The sequence below is a fragment of the Polyodon spathula genome, chromosome 4, assembly GCF_017654505.1.
Source record: "Polyodon spathula isolate WHYD16114869_AA chromosome 4, ASM1765450v1, whole genome shotgun sequence".
NCBI classification, from domain to species: domain Eukaryota; kingdom Metazoa; phylum Chordata; class Actinopteri; order Acipenseriformes; family Polyodontidae; genus Polyodon; species Polyodon spathula.
In genome coordinates, this window is record NC_054537.1 from 59,917,645 (window position 1) to 59,942,107 (window position 24,463).

A 24,463-nucleotide genomic window follows, 5' to 3' on the forward strand; every position below is an offset into this window, starting at 1 on the left:
ATTATTTAATAATAATTAATAATAATCATCCCTGTGGTGGTGGTTGCGAGTCGTGATATTTATGCAAAAATAAACAAATAATGATAAAGTGATGATTAAATTACTATACTGTATTGAAATAATTTAAAATACAAAAGGAAATGTCATCGTTGACACTGACTTTTATTCAAACGTTTGTCAAATTCAACATTAATAAGTGTGTAAGAGTTATGGATGTAATGGAATAACACAGTTAAAAGAGTTACATGTATAGTATTATAAGTGTCACATGTATAGTATTATAAAAATGTTATATGCATAGTATTAATGTTCATTGGACTATGTAACATAATTTTTATTTATAGATTATATAACGAAATATTGTTAATAAGGTACCTGGTCAGACAAATTTTTAAAATCCTTGCTATTGAAACCTGCACAAACAAAGGATTGTGTAACAACAGAAAACATGACTAAACAGTAGATTTGCTATTTATTATAAATAATGATATTGCAGACAGCTTTACCCAAGGTAACTTACGAGCTGGACATGAACAAGCACCCTTTCCCGAGACAGCCTGAAAATGCAATCACTTAAAACCTGCCTTTCTCACTTCTCTGTGACTGTAGATAACAACAAAGGAGTAGAAGTAATCACTGGCAGTGCAGAGTTAATCTGTCGCTGGCAAGAAGAGAACAGCTACATTATTAAAAAGAGAGCTCAATACTTCAAGAACATTTCATCATTTGTGAGCTCATTATTTCATTTTTCAGACATGCTTTCATTTGTATTTTTCATAGGCTGTTGATAAGCATCTTCAAAGCCACTTGGAGTGATTTCATTGTTCAAGCAAACTTGCAATATGATGACAAGGAAATGAAATTCACTTTAAGTACTAAAAGCTGTTGCTAATGTATTTGCATTTCTTTGAAAAAAAGAACTTGCTTTACTAATCGCTGTTAGATTGATCTGTGTTAGATTTGTGCTGGAAAGTTTTTGAAAGCAACGTATGTGTTACCAGTACCTCTTTACTATAACATATACAGTATTCACACATCCAAATTGTGAATCTGCAATGCACAGATGAAGAAGTATTAGAAGAGGTTATTTTAGTAAATGTAACAAGGTCATTTCCATCTGACATATCCCACTGAAATGGAGGAAATGAAGAAGAATCAAACAGACAGCAAAATCCCAGATGATGCTCCTCACTTCATTCTTTTATTCTTCAGAGATAATTGCATCTGTCCGGTTTTCGATCGCAAGTGATGTAAAGCGTTACCAAAATGAGACATATAATACAACCCTTCAAATATAACCCTCTACCTCTTTTAGTTTCCAGCAACGGTCTGTCTTTGTGCAGGGTGCCACTGATTTTCAACAGCAAAGAATAAAGGTAAAGCTCTTACGAGAATGTTCTAAAGAAGAATTTGGAATTCCACACACCTCTGTACATTCTTGTATCAAAAGAAAAAGCATATCCAAATAAAGCACTTACTGGGACATGAATTCATCATGAATTAAAACCCCCAGACAGGTGCTTTATCTGCACACCTTTAACCCACTGCTTTTCTATCACGATCAAAAAGTGACCACGTATACAAACTGCAAAACAGCTTAATAATTCAAGCCCGGGAGGTTTTCCTTTCTTTCTATGCTACATTCACAGAGGTGTTTGATATGAAGCAGCACAGAAACTCTCTAGACAAAAAGAAACCCCTCTCCATGACCAATTCAGAGACTCCTTACAGAAAGCACAGCTGCAGACTCTACTGAGGCAGACGTGACCAGTCTCATGCATTCATTTACATGTTATCACAGCCTTGCTTATCTCAGCCTATGACTGTGGTGTTGTGTTGTGTGTTTATATATATCCACGTTCATCCACGTACAAACTATGATGTAGGAGTATGTTTGATGGCTGGTGGCCATTTTGGTGAAGCCACGTGACACGGTTTGATTGTTAGATTAATTGAGTGATTGATGTTGAATGGAAAAGTGGGAGTTGCTATTGAGGAGTGTCTAAGCTTTTGCAGGTATCATCATTTTTTTGTGTGTGTGTTTTATGTAAAATGTGTTTGTTAGTTTATACTAATAGTGTGTACCTGATATCAGGGTGTCGATGGAGGAATGCCTGGTGGTGGTAGGAGAGACTGTGAACTTTAAGTAAATAAAATCAGCTTCTAGGATGAATAAAGCTCTAGTCATTTTTTTTAAACTAATATGGGTTCGGTAAACAAGCTAGTGGAGGAGGGGTTTAGTGTGCAGGGGTCTTTCATTGAAGTTTCACCTTTAGTGACACCCGTGACCAAAGTAATATTATTTTCTATCAAGACAATCCCTCTAGGATGTAAAACTCCCAGTGTAAAACATGTTTTGTCTTTTAGAAGACAAGCGTTTACAAAACGATCCTAATTTAATTATTGAGGTAGCTTGGACTTTTAACGTTGAGGGGACAAATTGTGTTGTTTTTGCCAGTTCTGATACATTGAGGTGTTTTAAATGTGGAGCTCAGGGACATTAAAGGAAACAGTATCTTAGAAGCAGTATCAAAGCAGGATAAGGGAGCTCCTGGCTGGGAGGAGGTTGGGGGCGATTGTGTAGAGCGGGAGGACGAGCAGCCCCTGGAACCGGCAGATCCCGAGTCAGCCGTGCCTGAAGCCGAAGCACAGCCACAGCCAAACAGCTTCAGGGCAAGAGGCTGGACAAAGTGACGACAAGTTTGAAATAGTAGCGAAAAAAAGAAAAAGAAAAACAAACGGTCTGAGGAAGGAGAGGCTGTGCCACCTTGCCCGGAGGAAGAAAGCAGAAGGACAGAACTGCCCCAGTCTGACTACGAGACAGCAAAGAGATTTTTATTTTTGGGTTCCCCTATAGTTTCAAAACAAAGAATGAGTGTTTTAATGAACTTTACTTTAGGGCAGACAAAATTGGCCATTTTAAAATCCAGGAAAAATAAGATTTTAGAGGCAGGGCTAACAGATATTGTCAGATTATTTCGTATTTTAGTAGTAGCCGGGTAATGGTAGATTTTAATTATTTTAAAATGGTCAGTAACCTTGAGGGCTTTCAGGAGAGGTGGTGTGTGGGAGAGGCCTTGTGCTCATTGAGTGAGGAGGGAGCGCTCCTGTTTATCTTCTAGTTTTAATTTATATTTGGTGTTATTGTTTTACAGTGTTTTTATTAATTTGGTATTAATCTTTTTACAGGAAAAACACTGTTTAGATTTTTTTTTTTTTTTAATATAGGTTTGTTTTTTGTGTTTTATTTACATTTTATAATCTTTTTATTTGGTTAAAAATATGTTTTTCAAGAATTTTATGCAGATGTACTAGGGAGGTTTCGGCTGATCCCCCGAGCCAGCAAGTGTCTTTATTTTGTTATGTTTTACCTCTCTCTCTCTCTCAAAATAAAACATGTAAGAGATGTAACAATCTGATGCTCAAAGAGATCAACAAATAAAAAGTTTTACATAATGATTTATAAATCTGTAATAAATTTCAAGTCCAATCTGGCACATTCCTGGAACAAGAATATACTGTATAAACGGCACAAAGTTTCCCTAAGCTGGTTCCTGAATCATCCAACATTATACCTTACTGCAGTTGCAGTAGGAGTCAGTAGGAGTCAGTGACAGTGACCAAGCTCAGGTTTTGACTGCCATCTTTGCTGGGATCCTTGTGGTTATCTGGGTTCAGAAAAGATGGTGATTATAAACTGAAATATCAATGAAGAGGCAGAGCAGGAGCTGTGGAAAGGAAACCAGTGTGGAAGAGGAGTCGGGTAGTGTGTTAACATAGGACACTGCAATGATAAGGTGACCTTTCATTTAGTAGGTCAAAAAATGATGCTATAATCTCACTGGTTCCCTGTAATAGAAATGTTATCCATTGGGCTGTATCTCTGTGTAGCCCAATTTACCCGACTATGTATGACAAAGTGCAGCGAGCAGAAGGGATCACCGCCAATTTTCTCTTCATGCTCTCTGTGTTGGAGTGAACACAGCAACCTCGAAAGGTAATGGATAACATTTCTATTTCAGGGAACCAAGGTTATGATATATAAACTAACATCCCTTTTTAAGTATGAAATGTTATTCCATTACCGATTGGTATAGTATATGAAAGTAATCGCAAGTGCAGGACTTGCAGTGATGGCAGATGTGCTAAAAAGGGTACACCAGGAGCTGCCCTTAGCACTCTGGTCCCAAAGCCCAGGACCCTGACATTCTGGAGGGTTGCAATATACTCATCCGAAAGACTGAGCTGGCTTAGTTGCAGCCACTCAGGGGTTAGATCCAAGGTTGACCGTCCAGGAGCTGCACCAGCGCCGAGAACCAGGCTCCCCTGGGCCAATTCGGGGCTCAGGAGCACCCAAGCCCATTCTTGTCTGATTTTCTCCAGGCACAGCGGTAGAAATGACAGCAGTGGGATAGACATAAAGTAGGGCCTTGGGTCACTCCTGGGCCACAGCACCTATGTGTAATGGTTGTCTACCCTTCAGCAGGTAGAACCAGAGGGGGCAGCGAGTGGATTCCTGAATTGCGAAGAGGTCTGCTTTCATTTGCCCGAATCTCTCCCAGAGAGGTTCTCAACCTCCAGGTGAAGTCACACTCCAAACTGTGGAGCCCACCTCTTGAGAGGAGATCTGCTGCCAAGTTTGTCGTCCACAGGAGATGAACTGACTTTAGGGCCAGCAGATTTTTGTGGGCCCAGAGCAGAAGCTTGTGGGCGACACAATGGAGGTGTGGGACTGGAGACTGCCTTGGTGATTTATATTGGCCAACCTTTGAAGCCCTCCGAAAGAACTCTGCAGGGCCAGGTGAACTTCCTGCAGTTCCAAAAGATTGGTTTCCACACTCCCCGTCCATTCCATATACAGCCCCAGTCCTAGATGGCTATCTGGGAAGGTGTTAGCCTTTTTAGGCAGTTCACCGAGAGCCCCAGTCGTTGCTGCTGACCAGTGACCAGCTCTATGGGTAACGCTGCTTGTGAGGGTGACGGCATATATCAGCCAGTTGTGCAGATAATTGAGAATGATGCCTTTGAGTCTTAGAGGGGCCAGAATTACATCCGTGCACTTGAAAAACGTGTGAGGCACCAGGGACATGGAACTTATAAGAGGCTCCCTGAAAAGTGAACTGCAAGTGCTTCTCGTGGCCAGGTCTATGGATATGTGGAAATAGGTGTGCTTGAGGTCCAATCGTCAAGAGGGTGTACAATGGAGATGGCCTTTTTGTAACAGAGCTAACACCTCTTGAGACACTAAGATAGTGTCCTGTCTTTGTGGTCATGTTGTGGTCATGTCATGGTCATGGCCTGAAAGGGGGGAGGGCCATGTCGGAACCTTATTGAGTTACAGGTGTCCGTGGTGCATGACTGCTTCAGGAGCTCTGGGGGCCCAGGCTGTCTGTGTGTCACTGGAGGCTTATGAGTTGGGGTCTGATGAGAATGCTGCAGCATCTCATTCACAGTGGTCCTGAATGTATACCCTGGTGTAATTGGGGCATGAAGCAAAGATGCTTTGTCTCCATCGGGGACTTGGTCTGATAGAGCTAGAACTGCCTCCCGACAGCCACCAACGCTGAGATGTTCCTGCCAAAAGCTTGCCCGCTGTACTTTGACAGCTGGAGCAGCTGATCATTAACCAGGCACAGCTTGTCCAACTACTTGGACAAATGCCTGTGGTCCCTTACAATGACTGCAGCAGCACAGACTGGTAAGCTACCAGTATTCAGCTGTAGCTGTCCAGGAGAGTGTCAAATGCAGCAGCTGCATAGACTTTCTTAAGCAGCACTTCAGTGATGCGACATTTGCTTGCTAGGGCAAGAAACATTGTTAGAAAGCAATGAAAGCAAGGCAGTTGAAGCCTCTATGGGCGAGAAGTAGGCTAGGCCCAGTTTCTCTGCATTGTGCACCCATTAAAGGTTGTCAATAGCCTGAGAGAGAAAAGCGGTGGTTGCCGGGATGTCACTATGTCCTCATGAGCCAGCTCAAACCTATGCACGGCCACATGCACCCTCAGGACCTTCTATAAGAGGGTCTGCTGGTGAAACAACCCCATACTGAGCTTATTCATTTGGCTAAGAACCTGATTTATGTCCACAGAAGACTTAGAGTGCTGGCGTTTGGTCCTCTTCCGACACAGCCAGACATCAGGGCACATGAGCCACAGAAATCGTGGTCCCTCAAACCCTCTTGCGTGTTCTGTACCCAGGCATGGAGTAAAGCTGTATACAGAACAGCAGTTCAGCAAATGTGGTAAAATTTGAAGTGCACATATATTTAGGTATATACAGTAACTAAAATTTGAAATGAGTGCATATGTAGGTAGATACAGAAACTTGCCACGCTATGCGCAGTAAATACAGTACAGCACAGCTGTCCAGATGCTGAATAATGCACTGAAGTGCATGCAGAGATGCACTAGAATAAAGAGCAATCTCTGGGTGGGGGGTGAGTGATCTACGTTAAAAAAGGTACTACACCTGTTTGATATTTTCCATTTACTTTTAAATTACATTAATCTCTTATGCTGGGACAGTTAACATAATAAACATTGTTTAAAACCACTTAATGAGGGGAGTGGAAACTACTGTCCATCTTGCCGTGGACTTCCAGCATTCTTAAGGGCCACTAACACCTTGGTGTTAAAGGTTGAGGAAGGTTTTATGGAGTGAAAAAAAATATATCTATAAAATATCTACAAAAAAAGAGGCTGGCAGTCCTAACGGGGATCTGGCTCTAGTTCCTCTGATGTACCTTGGCTCCACTGGCTGCTGGCCCCGCAGTGGAGGGGGATGTTGGGGACACTGTCTGGCATGCTGTCTTCTCTGTGCTGCTCTCACCAGAAATCATAGCCAGGGCAGCAGGGAGGTCGTCCTCGTCGCTGTGACTGCTGCACGACACAAGAGACAAGAAACAGCCCCGAAAATGACCTAAAAGGGATACTGTTACATTACTACTTTAAATTGTAAAGCTGCACTATTTAACATTGTTGATAAACTCTTAAATCCAAAAACAACTATACCAGTGCATGTAGAGACATGCACAAATAAAATTGAAGTGATTAGTGCCCATTTGCCCTTTGCTATTACTGCTGCTGTTCATCCATTTCCAGATTGCTTCCATAATACCACTGCTATTTCCAAGGACTTTACTGTGATAACTGAGGTACAGCTTAAAGCTGTGATAATTACCAATAACTAAATCTTAAGACCTGTAGTTTATATCCTTGACCTACCTGGCTTACTACTGAGTGTTTTCCTGTTTTGGGTCCCACTGTAACTCGTATCGTTAACTACTTTCTGACATCTGGAAGGGTGCCCCTTACTTTAACATTGGCAGAGGTGAAACCACTTCAAGAAACATAACCTTTCCCCACATGATCCTGGATATTACAGGCCTATTTGTAATATTCATTTTCTTGCTAAGTTGATTGAAAAGGTTGTGGCTACTCAGCTTCAAGATCGTTTTTGTAGAAATGTGCTATTGGAAAAGTTTCAGTCTGGATTTTGCTCAGTACATAGTACTGAGACCACTTTATTGAGGTTACCCTTGGATGCTTTGCATGAAGCGTGCTATATAAAAGCAAGTTTATTGTATTGTATTATCCCCACTGCACCATGCACAAGTACTGTATAATGATACACTTTATATAGGATATTCTTGATTTGAAATACTATAATTTATTGTGTGTAATCCATTACCTATCTACATTATAGTTATTTATTGGCCACCTAGACCCAATTTGCTTTTCCTATCTGAAATTGGTGAATTTTTATATTGCTGTTAAGCATATGATTATGCTGTTAGGCAACTTTAATATACACGTAGATCCCCTTGCTGGAGATTTTAGAATGCTGCTGGAGTCACTTGGGTTTACTCAATATGTTACTGGCCCTACCCATAGCCATATGTTAGACTTAGTTATCTCTCGTGGTTTAAATATTCAGAATCCATTAATTATTGATCTCATGTTTTAAGACCATTCCACTGTCTTTTTGAAATATTACTACCTGGTTCTATCAAGCACCCAATGCATCGACTCCTGTTCCTGTAATTCATCAGCTACTGAAATGTTCTTGGAAGCTTTGTCTCCTCCAGCTCTTCAGTCAGGATCGGTTGAAGAGTTTCAGATAATTAAAACACAAATCTAATTAATATTACACTCTCCCCTTGGTTCAATGAGACAACATGTATGCTTAAAGGAGCATGTCGTAAACTAGAACGTAGAAATACATCAAATTGCAGGTCGATTATCTTGCCTGGAAAGATAATCTTTTAAAATACAGGACTGCACTGTCTTCAGTTAGAACTACTATCAGCCTACTATTCAAATCATAGAAACAAATGAAGATAATCCTCAATGGCCGTGGAATTCATATTGCTGACACCTAGAAGTTTTTCCATTGTCCTTTCCCCATTGTAACCGAGCTTGGATGACTTGGGTTCGCTTTGCCCTTTTATAATACAGACCCAAACACAGAGAAGTGGTTTTAAAGCGCTGACGCACTATTTTTAATAAACAAAGCACGATTCGTTGTTTTGTCTTTTTAATTTGGTGGATCGAGCTCTAAGCTCGTGATGGATTCCCTTTGACCGTGTGTCACACGGAGTACGCGTGCGCACTAAATTTTGACTCCCTCCTGACTACCAATATATATATATATTGTTATATATATATATATATATATATATATATATATATATATATATATATATATATATATATAAAAACACACACACACACACACACACACACACACACACACACACACACACACACACACACACACACACACACACACAGTGCGGTGCAAAAGTTTTAGGCAGGTGTGAAAAAATGCTGTAAAGTAAGAATGCTTTCAAAAATAGGCATGCTAATAGTTTATATTTATCAATTAACAAAATGCAAAGACATTCCACAATACAGTAAGGTGAATAACTGGTAATGCAATTATGTAATTGCAAGTTTTGAAAAAAGAAAAATGAAAAAAAAAAAAAGATACTGATATCATCAGACAAACAAACATAGTATTCAGCTGTTTCTAAACGTGTCTTGGTTACAAAGTATATTGTCATCAAACACTAGATGGCAGAGTGGTTTAACTTTAGTGGGAGCTGCAGCATTTAAGTAAAACCAGCACATGCTGTTTTCTGTAAGAGTCATTTCACACACCCCACATTGGCCTGCTGTAATAGTAGTAGGGTGCACCTCAGCTTACCTGTGTGTTCAAGAGACTAAAGATGGAAAACACCTGGGAGAGGAGATTCTGGGACCTGCACTGTACACAGGCGTTGACATTTCGAAATCTAACATGAAATACTATACTATAATTCTGGTTTTCGGTAGACTTTTGAGATATCATTTTGTAGTTTCTTTGATTACATGATATTAAATTAAATCTCCAAATTATATTTTTTAAATGATGTCTCAATCCTAAAATTCTAGGTGTTGCAAAAGTTTTGGCCAGAGCTGTACATCAGCTGAACATATAAACTTAATTATCACAAACTCTGTAGAGTTTTCTGTACATCTGTTAGGTTACAAATGTTGCATGCCATTAGGATTGCTTTGCAATTCTTGTTTAAATACCCTGTTCTTTTTTACAAAGTGCAAACTGAATGGAGCAGCAGCATTGTGAATTTAGGGGGCTGACCCACTTTCTAGTATCCTGGGAGTTATTGCCTGCTATTTCTAGCAACCTCTGCGCACCTGGGCCACATGTGCAGCCCTCAAACTGGACCTTGTTACGAAACGGCTCGGATATAAAAAAAAAACAATTTGGGGGGATTTTGATAGGAAATTTTATATTATAGATATTGAGCCTATTTTTTTTGTCTTAATCTTTTTAAGATCAAAACATGTTTAATTATATCAATGTTGTTTTTACACAATTGTTCTGACCCGATTTGCTCACTTTTGCTTCAGTGATTCATGGTATTATGCTATTTAAAGTGTGATTTCAAAGAATCAAACAATTATTGCTTTCTTACACTAATGAACTAATTAAGAATTACTGTATGGTGAGCATACATGCAGTTACAGGCCAGTAATGTTGCAGTTTTCCCATTTTATTCTATGCATTTACCATGCTTTACCATTCCTATATGGGTTTACAATGCTAACCTATGGTACTGCATGCTTTCATTATGCTTTATTACACTAAATTATATAGAGGAGGTTACACACCCATGTTCTAGAGCTCTACTCTTAAGATCCAGAGTCTTATTTGTCCTTTCTTCCAACGAAGTTGAATCTTTGGGGAACCCTAGTCGTTCCTGTCAGTAACTCCCTACAGCACATATTTCTTTTTTACATTTTGGATGAAGAGCAAGGGAAAAATGAACTCACAAGCTGTACTGCCTGACCAGCTTCTTGAGACGGGGAGGTTTGGTCTCACGTTTTTCCGGTGCTGCGCATGATGCCCATTTATCCTGCAAAGACGCTGGACCCCTGTCAAACAAAAATTACAAACATGGAAATGCAAAAGTCTTCACATTTTCCAATCTCACACAATTTGAATCAAAATGTCTACGTTAAGTGAGCCTGGTACACACCTTTAATTAAGTAAATGTAGGAGGGGTGGGAGCAATAGAACTGATGCCCAAATGAGCAATTTGTTTTGAGATTGAAAAAACTCTGAATTTTAAGTCACTGATATGGCGTCAACTGAGCTCTAGAAGTTAAATCTGGTACCTCGGCATGTAACCATGAACCTGTCGTTGGTGAACATAATAACTACAGCATTCACAATGGGCACAGTGTTGCAGGAGAACAAGATGATTATACAGATACGATTCTGAGAGCAATATTTAGGCCATAGGGTGTTTTTAAAAAGTCACCAGTCAGTGATGACTGAAACGAAAATGATACAAAGTGAATCTGAACAACAAGAATACTTAGGTTAGAGATTAAGTAGCAGGGTTCTGAAAAATATAGCGTTACACGTCCTCACATGTTGCTACAACCCTGTTTAAATAACGTACCTGTTATTTTTTCTTTTCATTATTAACATCCTGACAAGCTTTAATGTCTCTTTCAAAGCTCTTTTCAAAATGATAGTGTAAGGATTATTGCCCACACTGTCAAACAGGTAAGACAGCAATAACGATTCACGACGTGGTATGGAACAGAAAAGCCAGAGCACTTGTTGTGTTATTTTATTTATTGATTTATTTTGTTGCTCTTCCCGTAGTGATTTATAGATCTCTAACCCAGTGCACTAGAGCTGCCATTTTGAAAAATAGCTTTGAAACAGACTTTAACGTTATAAGTTTACAAAGTTGTCAGGATGTTAACAATGAAAACAAAAATTACATGTACATTATTTAAACAGTTGTAGCAACACGTGGGGATGTAGAATGCTGTATTTTTCAGACCCCCCACTACTTACTCTTTAAGATAACTTTAATCTGTAATAACCAAGTTCCTCTTCTAATGTCAACTTGGTCTTCCTTTTATTATGTCTTACAGAAATTGCTTTCACTGGCACGCTGAACAATGACAGGGAGGTTCACACATTTTGATTAACTAACCCTTGGTTGCTGCAAAGAAATGAAAGCTCCCCTTCACAATTTTACAGTGCATCATTTCTTTATACATAACTTCTTATATAGTGGCTAGACATAATCAAAATATGCTGTGTCCTTTCTAGATCAAAGCTCAGTGGTTTGAAACGGCTCCCTTTTCACCTTACAGATGATTAATGACTTTGTTGTAACTTCCAAGGGTATATAATGGAAAGACGTGATGTTTCAGAAAAACACGCGTTCCTCTCTGAAGCTTGGAAAAGCAGATTGAGGTGTTACTTAAAATTTATAACAGGTCATTTTTATGTCATTTTTTTTTTTCATAAAAGGATTCATTTAATTATATTCAGCTATAGCAGCAAAATGGATTTTACAGGCTTCAGTTAACCATGGTTTTGCTTCAATTGGATAAGCACAATTAAAAACTTTGCTACCTCCCCAGGATGTGGTTCACTCATGCTGGAATGCCTGACTATAGCCTGACTGAATTTAGAACAGAAACTACACCTTTCAGCACAGCAAAGGGGGAACAGTGATAATGAGGGCTACAGGCTTGGCAGTGTGGGAAAATCAGCACAAGGGTATGATTATACATACATACATACATTAGAACGCTACACACATGGAGTGGAAAGGCCAAAAACAGCTGACACCCTTAGAAGCTGTATCCAGCTCAATAAGATTCCCCTGCCACCGTCTCCATGGTAACAAATAAGCTAGCCTCCCCAAATTTTTTAATTGCCAATACGACACTCAAAAAACACTATAATAAAATGATAATTTTATTTCAAGCTTTGTCCCCCATCCCACCCCTTGTCAACATAGGCCAAACAGTATATGTTATGTGAAAATATCAATGTATAACACAACACAAAAACTGATATTAACTCCAGTGTCTGTACTTTAAGGGTAAATAAAAAGCTTTCTGTACTTGAAATAAAGTAAAAACCAACTCTGTATGTTCACTGGCTCCATTAGAAGATGGAATAAATATAATCAGTAGTAAAACCTTTTTTTTTGTTCCCCATACCTACTTTCAGTTTAAACAACTCTTAATTGTTTTCTTTTTTTGGCAAATATGGAAGTTCTAACATGCACAGACCAGTTCCCCACCCAACCATGACTTACCTGGGTCCAGAGTGACCACCAAATTTTTAGCCTCTGAGTAGATGCTTCCCAGATTAAGTTAGAGTTAGTGGTTTGAACACTGGGAACTGGACTGAAACTTGTGGAGCCCTCAAAAGAATCAGATCTAAAACCGAATTATTAATCAACAATCTAGATGAACAGTTATTGTTAGCCCATTATTTATTAACTGCATGCTAATAAACTGACAAGCTTTCAAGGCCAGATTCTTTCAATCACATTAACATTTCTTTATAATAAATACAAAATGAAAAGCTTGACGGACCTCCCATCGTGTTCCTGCACGCTGTGGTCCGACATGGCTCCCTCCTCTTTCGGAACCTGTGAAGATTAGAATGCAACCACAAGCATCAGCAGAGCTTTTCAGAGAACATGCTAATGTGTCAAGCTGCTTTCAGAGCCGTATTGCTAAACTGAAAACTTGCAAGTAAATTAGTTAGTAATTAGGAACATATGCAGGGGGGAAGGGGAATCAGCATGGAAGTGAGAACTGTCAGTAAGGAGGCAACAACAGGGGTACCAAAAGAACAGTAACCTCAGTGACTACAGCACATCTTTCAATATTCTGCACCATAGTAAATAACAGGCTCTGGTTTGAACTGTGAGGTTCCTCCCTAATTATGCATTGTGTTACTAGCATTGGTCATCCCTCACTTCACAGTATGCACAAGCAGTTCTTTAGCCATATTGTGTGCTGCAGCCATTCTAAGCATTTTGCCTCAACATGAACAACTTCAATTGTGTTTTTTTTTCATATTTTATGTCAATTTAAATAAACTGTCACAATTATCACTCAGTTCTAAAAAGACTCACTGTTCACTCATCACAGTTTAGTGCGTAACCTTCAAAAAACGGTTGTATATCTGTAACTAAGTAATTTCTGGTTATGTAAAGATATAAGTGGGAACCACAGATAAGGAGAAGAAAGCAAAATGTACTAATTAATAGTAATGTAGGGAGGGCGTGATGTTTTTGTAAATTGATGTGCATAAAGGTTAAACAAAAAATGTAATCCACCAAATCCCTTACGACCTCCTTCAGACCCCCAGTTTAGATCATTGAACAAACCCCATTGTGTTTGTCACCCTGCCTCTAAAGAACACATTCATTTCAATCACATTCCCACTTAGTAGAGTTTGTACTACATTTGCCTACATCTACCATCTTGGTGCTCAAACAGTACAGCGAATCCACTTCTGAACAGACACTGTTCCTTGCACTTAAAGGCCCATACTTAACAGTGGATTGCTAGTTTTCTGTTTGAATGCCAGTCAATCTGTGCAATACATTTTATTTTCAGTAATGTGTCCGGCTGTTTTGAATGAGCTTCAGATCAATTAAAAAAAAATTGGGGCAAACAAGAAAGATCAGATCCGTGTTGGAATAATCCAGTGTCGTTGTGCCTAATAGGACTTTATTGTATCAGAAATTCATCACTTTTCATTGTTTACTTTGCTGCGCATTACAACTTTGAAGTAAAATTGTTTTACTAGCACATATATAACTATTTTAAAGTAGCATCAGATTACAATGTATTACATAAACTTACAAATACAGTGTTTAAAAGAAAAAAAAAGTACTCGCCAGCATCCATATTAAAAGTGTTTTTATGCTAGATCTCTGAACACTTACTGCATAATAAATACATATACAGCTCTCGCCGAAAGTTTTGCATCACCTAGAATTTTAGGCTTGAAACTTAAGAAAAAAAAAAGTGAACATAATTTAGATTGTTAGGTTACCTAACGTAACCTTGGTTCCCTGAAAGAGAAGACGACCACCAACACTGCTATGGGATACGCCTGCCTATTGGGTAGGTATTACTGAGCTCTTTATATCAGAGCTGCCGATAGGCCCCTTCCCTGGGATGATGCACTCGGTCCCGCTCACTGAGGGATTAAAACTGTCATACTGAGGAAGCCATTTCTCTTTTTGCATCGAACCCGTGAGGGCGACCGATGCGACTTCAAGGTTGGTGGTCATCTTCTCTTTCAGGTAACCAGGGTTACAGTAAGTAACCTAACGTTCCCTTTCAACTCAAAGACGACCACCAACATTACTTAAGACCGCAGTTGTGGAGTCTACTGGGGAAAATCCGCCAGGCCCAGTTTTTCCACGTCTTCCAAGGAGGCAAGCTGCGCGGCTTGCTTCAGCACGCTTGGGGCTGAGGCAGGATGATCCCAGGAGAAGTGTACCTCCTCCATGAAATCTGGGAAGGCCGGGAATTGATAGTGGTGGCACACTGGCTTCCGAGGCCACCAGCTCAGGATCCCTTCCTACTTCCATCCCAGAGGAGAAGGAGGCCTCGCCCCAGGAGGCCGCTATATAGAGTGTGTCCTCCTGTGCCAGCTGAGATGCCTCTTCCTGTTCTCCCTGATCTCCCCTGGAGACGTTTTTTATTTTTTATTTTTTTAATTAATTTGCCTGCAAGTACACCAGATATTTTTTTTGTTCACATTGGTCAGATCTAGTCCAGTTGGTGGATAAAAATAGAAAGCTGGCAGATTTTTCAGACATTTAATTATATAATTTTCCAGTGACTTCATGGGGTAGTTTGGACCCTCAGGGCACTCACACATTTAACGACCATATGAAAAGAAAGCATTACCCTTTTAAATGACCCGTCCTACACGTTTTATTGCAGTACAGACTTGGGCAGCTGCTCAGTCGGTTCCTTCCACTTTCGACAGGTGGTTTACAGTTAGATGTTCTTTTTAGAGGCATGCACTGTACAACCAAGTCAGCGATTTTCTATTGCAATAAAACAGTGCAGACCATGTTTGATTTTTTATTTGAATTATGTTATAATAATATAATCATTTTTTTTTTAAGTATTGAAGTTAGTTCAGTGTGCACAGTAAATCCAAGATGGACTTCCAGTTAAATAATACAGATTTTTGTACATTAAAAGGCTTTTCTTAATGGTCCAAAAAGTTTTTTTTATTAAGTTTTAGTTTCAGACGTCTTATTATTGTAATCTCTGCTATCATTAATTAAATATATATATATATATATATATATTAATATAATATATATATAATATATTATATATACTATATATATATATATATATAATTCCCAATACCTAATACACAGGGAGTTAATCAGGCTTGATCTGTTTCTAAAGTGAACATAAAATATGGATAGCTAAAAGTGCAGAAGAAGAACATAAAAAACTTGTTATGTCAAGGAGGTATGAAAAGTGATTTAGATTTAGGGACACCGTTTACATGAGAACCTGGAAGTGTACAACCCAGATGCCTTGCCATTACAATGTGCAGAGAAACATTAATAAAAATGTGGGGGCTGAGATACTCTATTTGGACTCTCACTTATTTTCTAATTGCTTGTGAAAGAATCTGGAGTTCCTCTGTGATTACACTGCGGTTCATTTTGCACAGCTGGAGCCGCCCTGCCGGGAGACAGCGAACCAGACCCAGCTAAACCTCACTGATCACACTCACAGTGCATACTGTATACAAGCCCTGCATAAAGATCCACTACTGTTGTGTGCAATAAGACACATTATTCAAGTAAAAGTTATCAGCTCTTACTGTCAAGACCTCCTTCGATGAGCGTCCATTCTTCTGTACTTCCTCAGGAGGTAGTCTCGAGCCTGGTTCTAATTAGATCGTATTAGATCTAAGTGTGGTATATCATAAGTGTGGATGCCGTACTATATTTTTTGTGTATCCTCCATTATCCCAGAATGCTTTGTGGTATGTTTGGCGAAATACTGGCGCCTATCAGTGTACACTCTGCAATGGGTATTCATTTTTATGCTTAAAAACAAAAACTGTCAGGGCGTCTCTGTTAAACTACTTGGGGAAATAACAAAACTCAACGTTAAATTAGGCGACTACAAAAATGAAATGCGAGTTAAAAGCAGGATCGGGATAAACAGTTCACCTAATTTGTCAGCTCTGTTTGAAATAAAATTAAGGGGACCAAAATTAGGCGCAGGCAAGATATGAATGTATAAACAAAGATTGTTTTGTAATTAACAGTTTTTTTTTTCTGAGGTTAGTTATGAAAACAGAATCAGCTCAGTTTGTTTAAAGGGACCTCACCTGATTAAAAATAAAACCCCAAAACTTCAAGCCCTACTTGTGTGTGTGTTTGCAGTTACTTTTTCCAAAATACTTTTGTTTTACTTCTTTTTAGCAATGTGCACCTCTATTAAAATGAAGAATAACACATTATTTTAAAATAAAATACAGTGCATGGTGGGATACTATCGTATTAATTTCCACTGTTCACTGTGTTACTAGGAACTATAACCAAACTATTCTAATAGTGTGTGACTAAGGTTGCCTCAAATGCCTCCCGTTTAATTGGGACAGCCTCTTATTAGGGATATTCATACTTCTACCGAGGCGTCCCAATAAAGCCGCAACTTCTTTTAATGTATTATTTTCTTGTATGTAATATATTATGATCTAGAAAAATGATCTGCCACATGGGCAATGTAATCATGTAATCATCTTGGCAGCATGCTATTTATAAAAATGTAGTGGCATATGGAGTTTTACTATAATGACTACTGACTATATTAACTAATAACATAGATATGAAAACATGTACCATGGCAAAACAGCAGTCATGAACAGTTTACTAATAGCAGCATTTGTGGCATCTCATTTTCCTGAGGCCAGCGAAATATTATTCCAGAATTTATTTACAGAAATGCTAATCCAGGTTCTAAATCCATTTTCTTACTTATGAGCATCCCGTGGTTCGTTGCTAAACCATAAGCAATAAACACTAAAGATCTTCAACAAAAGAAAAGGAAAGACCACTGAGAATATTGTTTGAGCAAACAGGAGTTAAAAAAAAAAAAACTAAAATCTTGGATAGCAGTTCTCCTTGCAAGTGTAGATTATGTAGTATTAAAAAAAAAACAAGAACATGTTACTGTCCCCTTACCTTTTTATGGTGTTTTGTAATCATTTTGACTGTCAAACTCCAGCCCTTGAGGGCCGCAGGGTTTTCTGGCTTTCATTCCAATTTGATTAACTTAATTTAGCTAATTATTTGTCCAATTGGACACGTTTAATATTTTTTCAAGGTCTTTTACAATTGATGATTTAGAAAATGCACTTGACTCAAGGTACACTATATATAAAGCCTGTGAGTCCTGGACAGAAGTGTTAAATTTGTCCAATTAATCAATTAGTTAGACCAATTAAGTAACTGAGAGCTTGGGTGGAACAAAAACCTAGAAGACACTGCGACTCTGCAAAAAGTCTGACATCTCTGTTCTAATTGCAATTAGTCAAATATGTTTTGATAAGCCTGTTTGTGACAGGGCAGAAACCCTGCATATGTAACTAGTGTTAATTTAGTGATTTATTGTGTTACCTATTTTATAACAGTACTTATTTTCACTCCCCCTTGTATAATACGTGTGTTGTCTGGACCCAGCAAAGGGTTAAGTTTGGGCCTTGGTGTGCAACACTTAATTTCCACGTGAAGATTTGGTGGGAATTGAAGACACTGTGAATCTTGAGTGGTGGTACAATTAATAATTCAATTTGGTTTAAATGATGCAGGTGTGTAAACGACTGCACCTGGCCTGTATGTTCAGTCCTGTAGACTGGGGTTTACGAAGGAGCTTCTGTGGTTTGCTCCAAAAGCATAAAATGTACATGACTGTACATTGTTATTATTTATTTAAAAGTCGTTTGTTTTTCTTTATTTTAGTAAATAAATCTTGCTCGCCTTCGTGACGTGTCGATCACAACCTCCAGTCTCTCTCCTATCTATGGGTGGATACTCACACCCTGTTACACTGTTTTAAGATGCCCACCCATCACCCCCCGCGTTCAGGAGTTCTAATGTAATTGCCTGTTATATAGTGCTCATCAAAATCCTTAGCATATTTCTTAAAGAGGAGACAATTATCTATTAGGTACCAAGCTATTTAGTGTGCAAATAGCAAAGGGTGAAGTTATCTGGCAAGAAGCTCCCCATATCCAGTTGTACTGCTTTCCTAGAAAAAAAAAAAAAACACTTTGGGGTACCATTCTAGTTTTGAGACGTCTTACTCATAAAAATATTTTGCACATTTTTAAAGCGGACATGATTACTTATTAAGGGATACAAAGATATTTTGTAAGTAAAGACTCTGATTGAAGAAAGATAGGCAATACAATCCCCACCCCTAATCTAGCTGTAAATCATTTGTTGCCATAATTTGTGCCCGGTACTGTATATAAACTAGGCTAGATGAGCCTAAGCGTCTTTATAGATTTAAGAACCATCTCTTTGAAGCACCTCAACACAGGCTTACAAAAAAATGAATACACAAAGTATTTGGGTAAGTGTAATAAGAACCACTATGAATGAATGTACAGTGCCTATAGAAAGTCGACACCCCCTTTCAAAATTTTCACCTTTTGTTGCATTGTAGCCTGGAATTAAAATGCATTAAAATAGTTTTTTCATTTATCTACACATCCTACCCCACAACTTCCAAGTGAAAAAAAAAAAACAGTATAGAAATTTGTAGAAAATTAATTAAAAATAAAAACTGAAATAACTTGGTTGGATTGTTGTCCACCCCCCCTTGTAACAGCAATCCTAAATTAGCCCAGATGTAACCAATCACCTTCAAAATCACACACCAAATGGCATCCACCTGTGTTAAATTGTAGTGATTCACATGATTTCAGGATACATTCAGCAGTTCCTGTAGGTTCCCTCTGCTGGGTAGTACATTTCAAAGCAAAGACTCAACAATGAGCACCCAGGCGCTTTCAAAAGAACTCCGAGACAAAGTTGTTGAAAGGCACAGATCAGGGGATGGGTATTAAAACATATCAAAGGCTTTGAATATCCCTTGGAGCATGGTCAAGACAAATATTAAGAAGTGGAAGGTGTATGGCACCACCAAGACCCTGCCTAGATCAGGCCGTCCCTCCAAACTGGATGACCAAGCAAGAAGGAGAGTGATCAGAGAGGCCAATGGCAACTTTGCAAGAGCAACAGGCTTTTATGGCCAAGACTTGTCAAAGTGTGCATGTGACAACAATATCCCAAGCACTCCACAAATCTGGCCTGTATGATAGGGTGGCAAGCAGGAAGCCATTACTCAAGAAAGCCCACCTTGAATCCTGTTTTAAGTATGCAAATAAACACTTCTGTAGCCATGTGTCAAAAAAATTGTGGTCTAACAAAACTAAAATGGAACCTTTTGGCCTAAATACAAAGCGTTATGTTTGGCGCAAACCCAACACAGTGCATCACCCAAAGAACACCATCCCTACTGTGATTCATGGTGGTGGCAACATCATGTTATGGGGATGTTTCTCATCGGCAGGGACTGGGGCACTTGTCAGGATAGAAAGGAAAATGAATGGAGCAGAGTACAGAGAAGTCCTTGAGGAAAACCTGCTGCCCTCTGCAAGAAAGCTGAAACTGGGACGGAAGTTCACCTTTCAGCATGACAACGACCCAATGCACACAGCCAAAGCTACACTGGAGTGGCTAAGGAACAAAAAATTAAATGTCCTTGAGTGTCCAAGTCAGAGCCCCGACCTAAATCCAATCGAATATTTGTGGCATGGACTTGAAGATTGGTGTCCATCAACGCTCCCCAAGGAACTTGAAAGAGCTTGAACAGTTTTGTAAAGAAGAATGGTCAAATATTGCCAAATCTAGGTGTGCAAAGTTAGTAGAGACCTATCCCAACAGACTTACAGCTGTAATTGTTGCCAAAGGTGCTTCCACCAAGTATTAACTCAGGGGGGTGGAGACTTATCCAATTATGATCTTTCAGTTTTGTATTTTTAATATATAATTTTTTTCTCAATAAAAATGTTTTTCCCCTTAACAGTGTGGAGTATGGTGTGTAGATAAGTGGAAAAAAAAAAATCATCATTTAAATGCATGAAACTCTGAGGCACTGACACAACAAAATGTGAAAAAAGTTCAAGGGGGTGTAGACTTTCTATAGGCACTGTAGGTGCCCTGCTCTGGGTTCAAGAATCCTAGTGCTTTACCTGCGCCCCCACCCTGAAGGCTGCGTCCATCTGTGCTTTGAGAATGTTACACTTCATGTGGTCGGGGACTGCCGAGGGAGCGGCAGGGGAATGCAGGCTCTTATCAGACAGCCGCTTCTCTTCACCCTGAGTGCAACACAGAGCAAGAACCATTACTACTGGGAGTTGACAAACATTAAGCAATATTATAAACCCCACGGATCATCTCTGTTAATCAGGTTCTCAGTACAGTGTGTCACTATTCTACAAGCAGGGGTGAAATTCTGCTGGTACTCACTGGTACTCAGTACCGGGACTTATTTTGATGCCGGTACTGGGTACTGGGGCTTATTTTATCTGCTTTTCATTCAACGCGCATTGGAACTTGGAAAGCAGTCTCGTCACAGCAACTACACTCATTAAATATTCTTGAAATTAACCAATGGATGACCTACTGACATTAGTTCTTGGTAGCAAGATCATGAGAAGTTATTTGGCAGCTTTGGGGCCAATTGTTATTAAACCAAATCGGGCAGTTTAATTTTGGCATGGGTCACAAATCTCTGCCCATTTTGCTTTGTGTCGTGCTCAATGGTTGATCAAGGAGCGAAGCGACATGAAAACAGCAGTATGGCATAATATTTATTTTAGGAGAAAATCTGTGAACGAACATCGCTGCACATCAATTCTAATTTATAGATATTAGAAATAAGTATCACAACGTGTTTTGTTTTGCACCGATTTACCACCTTGCCCGAACTTGTGAGCCAGTTTCTAAACTGGCAAGTGATGCATGGGATTAACATAAAATACAGGGTCAACAAAGTGCTACCTCAGATTGGCAAGCTAATCAGAAATTGGGCCCAATTTGCAGGTTAATGCAGACCTGTCAACTCTCCCTTATTTTTTTTTTGGACACCTCTGCCAGACAACTCCTGGGACAAATGCTAATTATTATTAGAAGGGCCTGGGAATTAAGATCTAGTACAGAGTTAAGGGGGGGCTGATGTAGGTTTAAATCCTAAATACTGCGGTTTTATTTAAAAAAAATAAATGACAAAAAAAGTGCATATGTCTACATTGTCTTTATTTTTCTTATGATATATTTAGTATTTTTACTAAATCATTTGCAGTGTGGCTACCAGTACTGTGGTCACACTCTGGGGCCACCAAAATGTTTTGTTTGAGAACCAATGATCTATATCTATATTAAAAGCATATTTTATTAGATTAAAAAAAAAATTCATAAAAACTGGAACTTTCAGTTTTATAAATAATTTAAGTATTTGCCGTGCTGCCTAGCAAACCTGTTTAAAAAAATTATAATGAAAAGACTTCTCAAAGCTGATTGCCAGAAAGAGTGCGGGGGAAGATGATCACACCATGATGAAAAATCAATGGAAGAAGGGGTGCAGTATGTGTAATGCTTACATAATTCCATCACATTTCCTTTTGTTCAGCTTTGAGAAGCCTTTTCATTACCAAATTTTTCATGTTAATTAATCTAAACAGAAAAACAACAAAAAAACAGATATAATTTATTATTGTAGAATAAGTAATAGGTAAAAAATAATAACAGGGATGTATGTTCTAATCCAGGCCTTGCCTTTTGATTGTGACACCTAACTCGCTGCTGCCAGTTACATACCAAATAATGACATCTGTGTCTGATGTTCATTTTTTAAATTTGTACTGTAAATAAAGCATGATTCGCACGGGACTAAAAAGCAGGTGTCCTCAAAGTTGCGAAAGGGGAAGTCTTTGGACGGGCTGGCCTGACAGTTTGTTTCCGGGGTCGCGAAGTCCGTCATTCTGGATTGAAGCGAGACGCCGTTGCAGGAACTTATTGACCCGAAAGGTAAACGAGGTAGCAGCTGCAGGCAATAGACGCAGCTGCAATCATTTACCAAGGGGTCATGCATGACAGCATAAAGGGGTCGGAGAATCGTAAATCTTTTCCTTCATTTGGTTTTTATTGAGAGACTGGAAGGACCGCGAGAGACACAGAGTTGTGTGTTAAGAGAGATATTTCTGAGTGTTTGTTTTGTCTTTAATTGTTAGTAACTGTCTGTGTCATTAAACCACCAGTAGGCTAACACGAATCCGGAGCTGTCGCCTTGGGCCAGCACAAAACCGGATCACCATTGCACTAAAACTGTCACAAACTATTGTCATCACTCACCACGAGCACTACTGCACGCACTGGGACAGGTGACCGTGACAAGTATTATTGTGGGGCAGATAACTTGTCTTTATTATTTAGGGCTGCAATCCCTGTTTTCTGTACTCCATGTTTTACATATTGCTGTGTATTACCAGAGCTTATTATTTGGTCACCAGACCCGGATTATAGAACAAAATAAATCTCTTCAAACCGGATTACAATTGTCCGTGATTATTCCTGCACTGCATCACCTCTGCACCTGTAAGAATGGCTTCCTCACTGATACATTTCCTTAAAAGGTACTACATTCAGAAAAATCTGTTTAATAGTTTTTAGAATTTTAAACTTCATTGCTATGATGAATGGTAATGTATTCCAGAATGATGATGGGGACCTCAAACTTCAAATATGCTTCAAATAATGCAAATGACGTTTTGATGAGTGAACTGGCCCTGGGAAATAATCAATGCTCACAATTTAATCTGCCTCTTATAAAGTCCTTGATGCCCACTGTGATAGGTAGGGCCCTGCCTCTGGTTCAGCTATGCTGTTGCTTAATAAACAGGAAAGCTTGCCAAGAGCTGAGCTGATCGGGAGGTCCTGATTGGCTGGGGGGGCGTGCCTGGAGGCTTACACCTGTTTAAGAACGCAGCAGCACTGGCGTTCGAAGCTACTGTACGTCAGTAGCAAAATGATGGGCGCAGAGCGAAAGCTTGCTGTGTTTACATTGAGGAGGAGAGTGTCCGCTCCACAGGATAGCTACTATGGAACCCTTTAACTGCAAGACGGTGCCTGTGAAGGCTCTGCCCAGCCAGAACCTCCAGGAAGACCCGGTGTCACCAGCAGGCCAGGCCTTTGGGAGCAACAGCAGTAGGTTAGTTCAGGGGATTTGACTCCAAACTAAGTAAAGAGAGAGTTTTGTAGTGTAGTAGGTTCCTGGAGCAGGACGTCTCTTTTAATGAGGCTAGTGCTCGCCTTGTGTCACAAACTAATTTTTTGCTTTGTTTTCTTTATTAAATCCAGCGCTATGGTACCCTAGCGTCGGGCCTGTGTTGTTTATTAAATCTGCCTATTATTCAATGACGACCCATGTAAGTAACATTTCCCTGTTACACCCACATTAACCACTACCCAACTTACTGTTCATTAAGGCTGACACAATCCCAATTGATTCATTGCGGACTCTGTTATTTAAAAAGGATATGGTTCAAAGACTAACTTGTTTTTTTCTGATCTGTGTTTGGCATTGGTAGCTATACAGTACCCTTCATATTTCTAACTTGTAGAAATGTTTTAGTTCTTCTATCTACCTACCTAGCGCTCAACATATTTACATGTCTATTAACCTACCTATCTATCTAATGTATCTATCTAAACCTTAATTCTGAGTATTATCTACTGTACCTCCAGGTATCTTGGCATAGAAATATCTATTTATAATTGAGCTGTTCTGAGAAAACCTGACAAAAAGTAGGTGGAAGGAATTCTCCTGTATCATAGTTACTGTATGCAGGGCTGTTCCATCATCAATTAAGCCGAGTTCCCAAATCTTCTTGGCTCTAGACCCCCCATGATATTAGACAACCTCAAGAACCCCGCCTGAAATTTAAATTTTGGTAGCTTTAGTGAAAGAGGTTGCTTATTTGTATCATTTGTA

At 39.2% G+C, this 24,463-nt stretch overlaps 1 protein-coding gene across 3 annotated transcripts in view; it reads right to left on the reverse strand.

The window, feature by feature from the left end:
- Positions 1 to 24,463, reverse strand: part of LOC121314698 (band 4.1-like protein 4B) — a 188,329-nt gene that overhangs the window by 13,886 nt on the left and 149,980 nt on the right. For all 3 annotated transcript variants that reach the window (XM_041248220.1, XM_041248221.1, XM_041248222.1), the window contains 4 exons: positions 20,664 to 20,789; positions 12,926 to 12,981; positions 10,337 to 10,438; positions 6,742 to 6,877 (listed from right to left, as the gene is read on the reverse strand). In XM_041248220.1, coding sequence (XP_041104154.1) covers positions 6,742 to 6,877; positions 10,337 to 10,438; positions 12,926 to 12,981; positions 20,664 to 20,789 — 420 coding nt within the window. The remainder of the gene's footprint in view (positions 1 to 6,741; positions 6,878 to 10,336; positions 10,439 to 12,925; positions 12,982 to 20,663; positions 20,790 to 24,463) is intronic.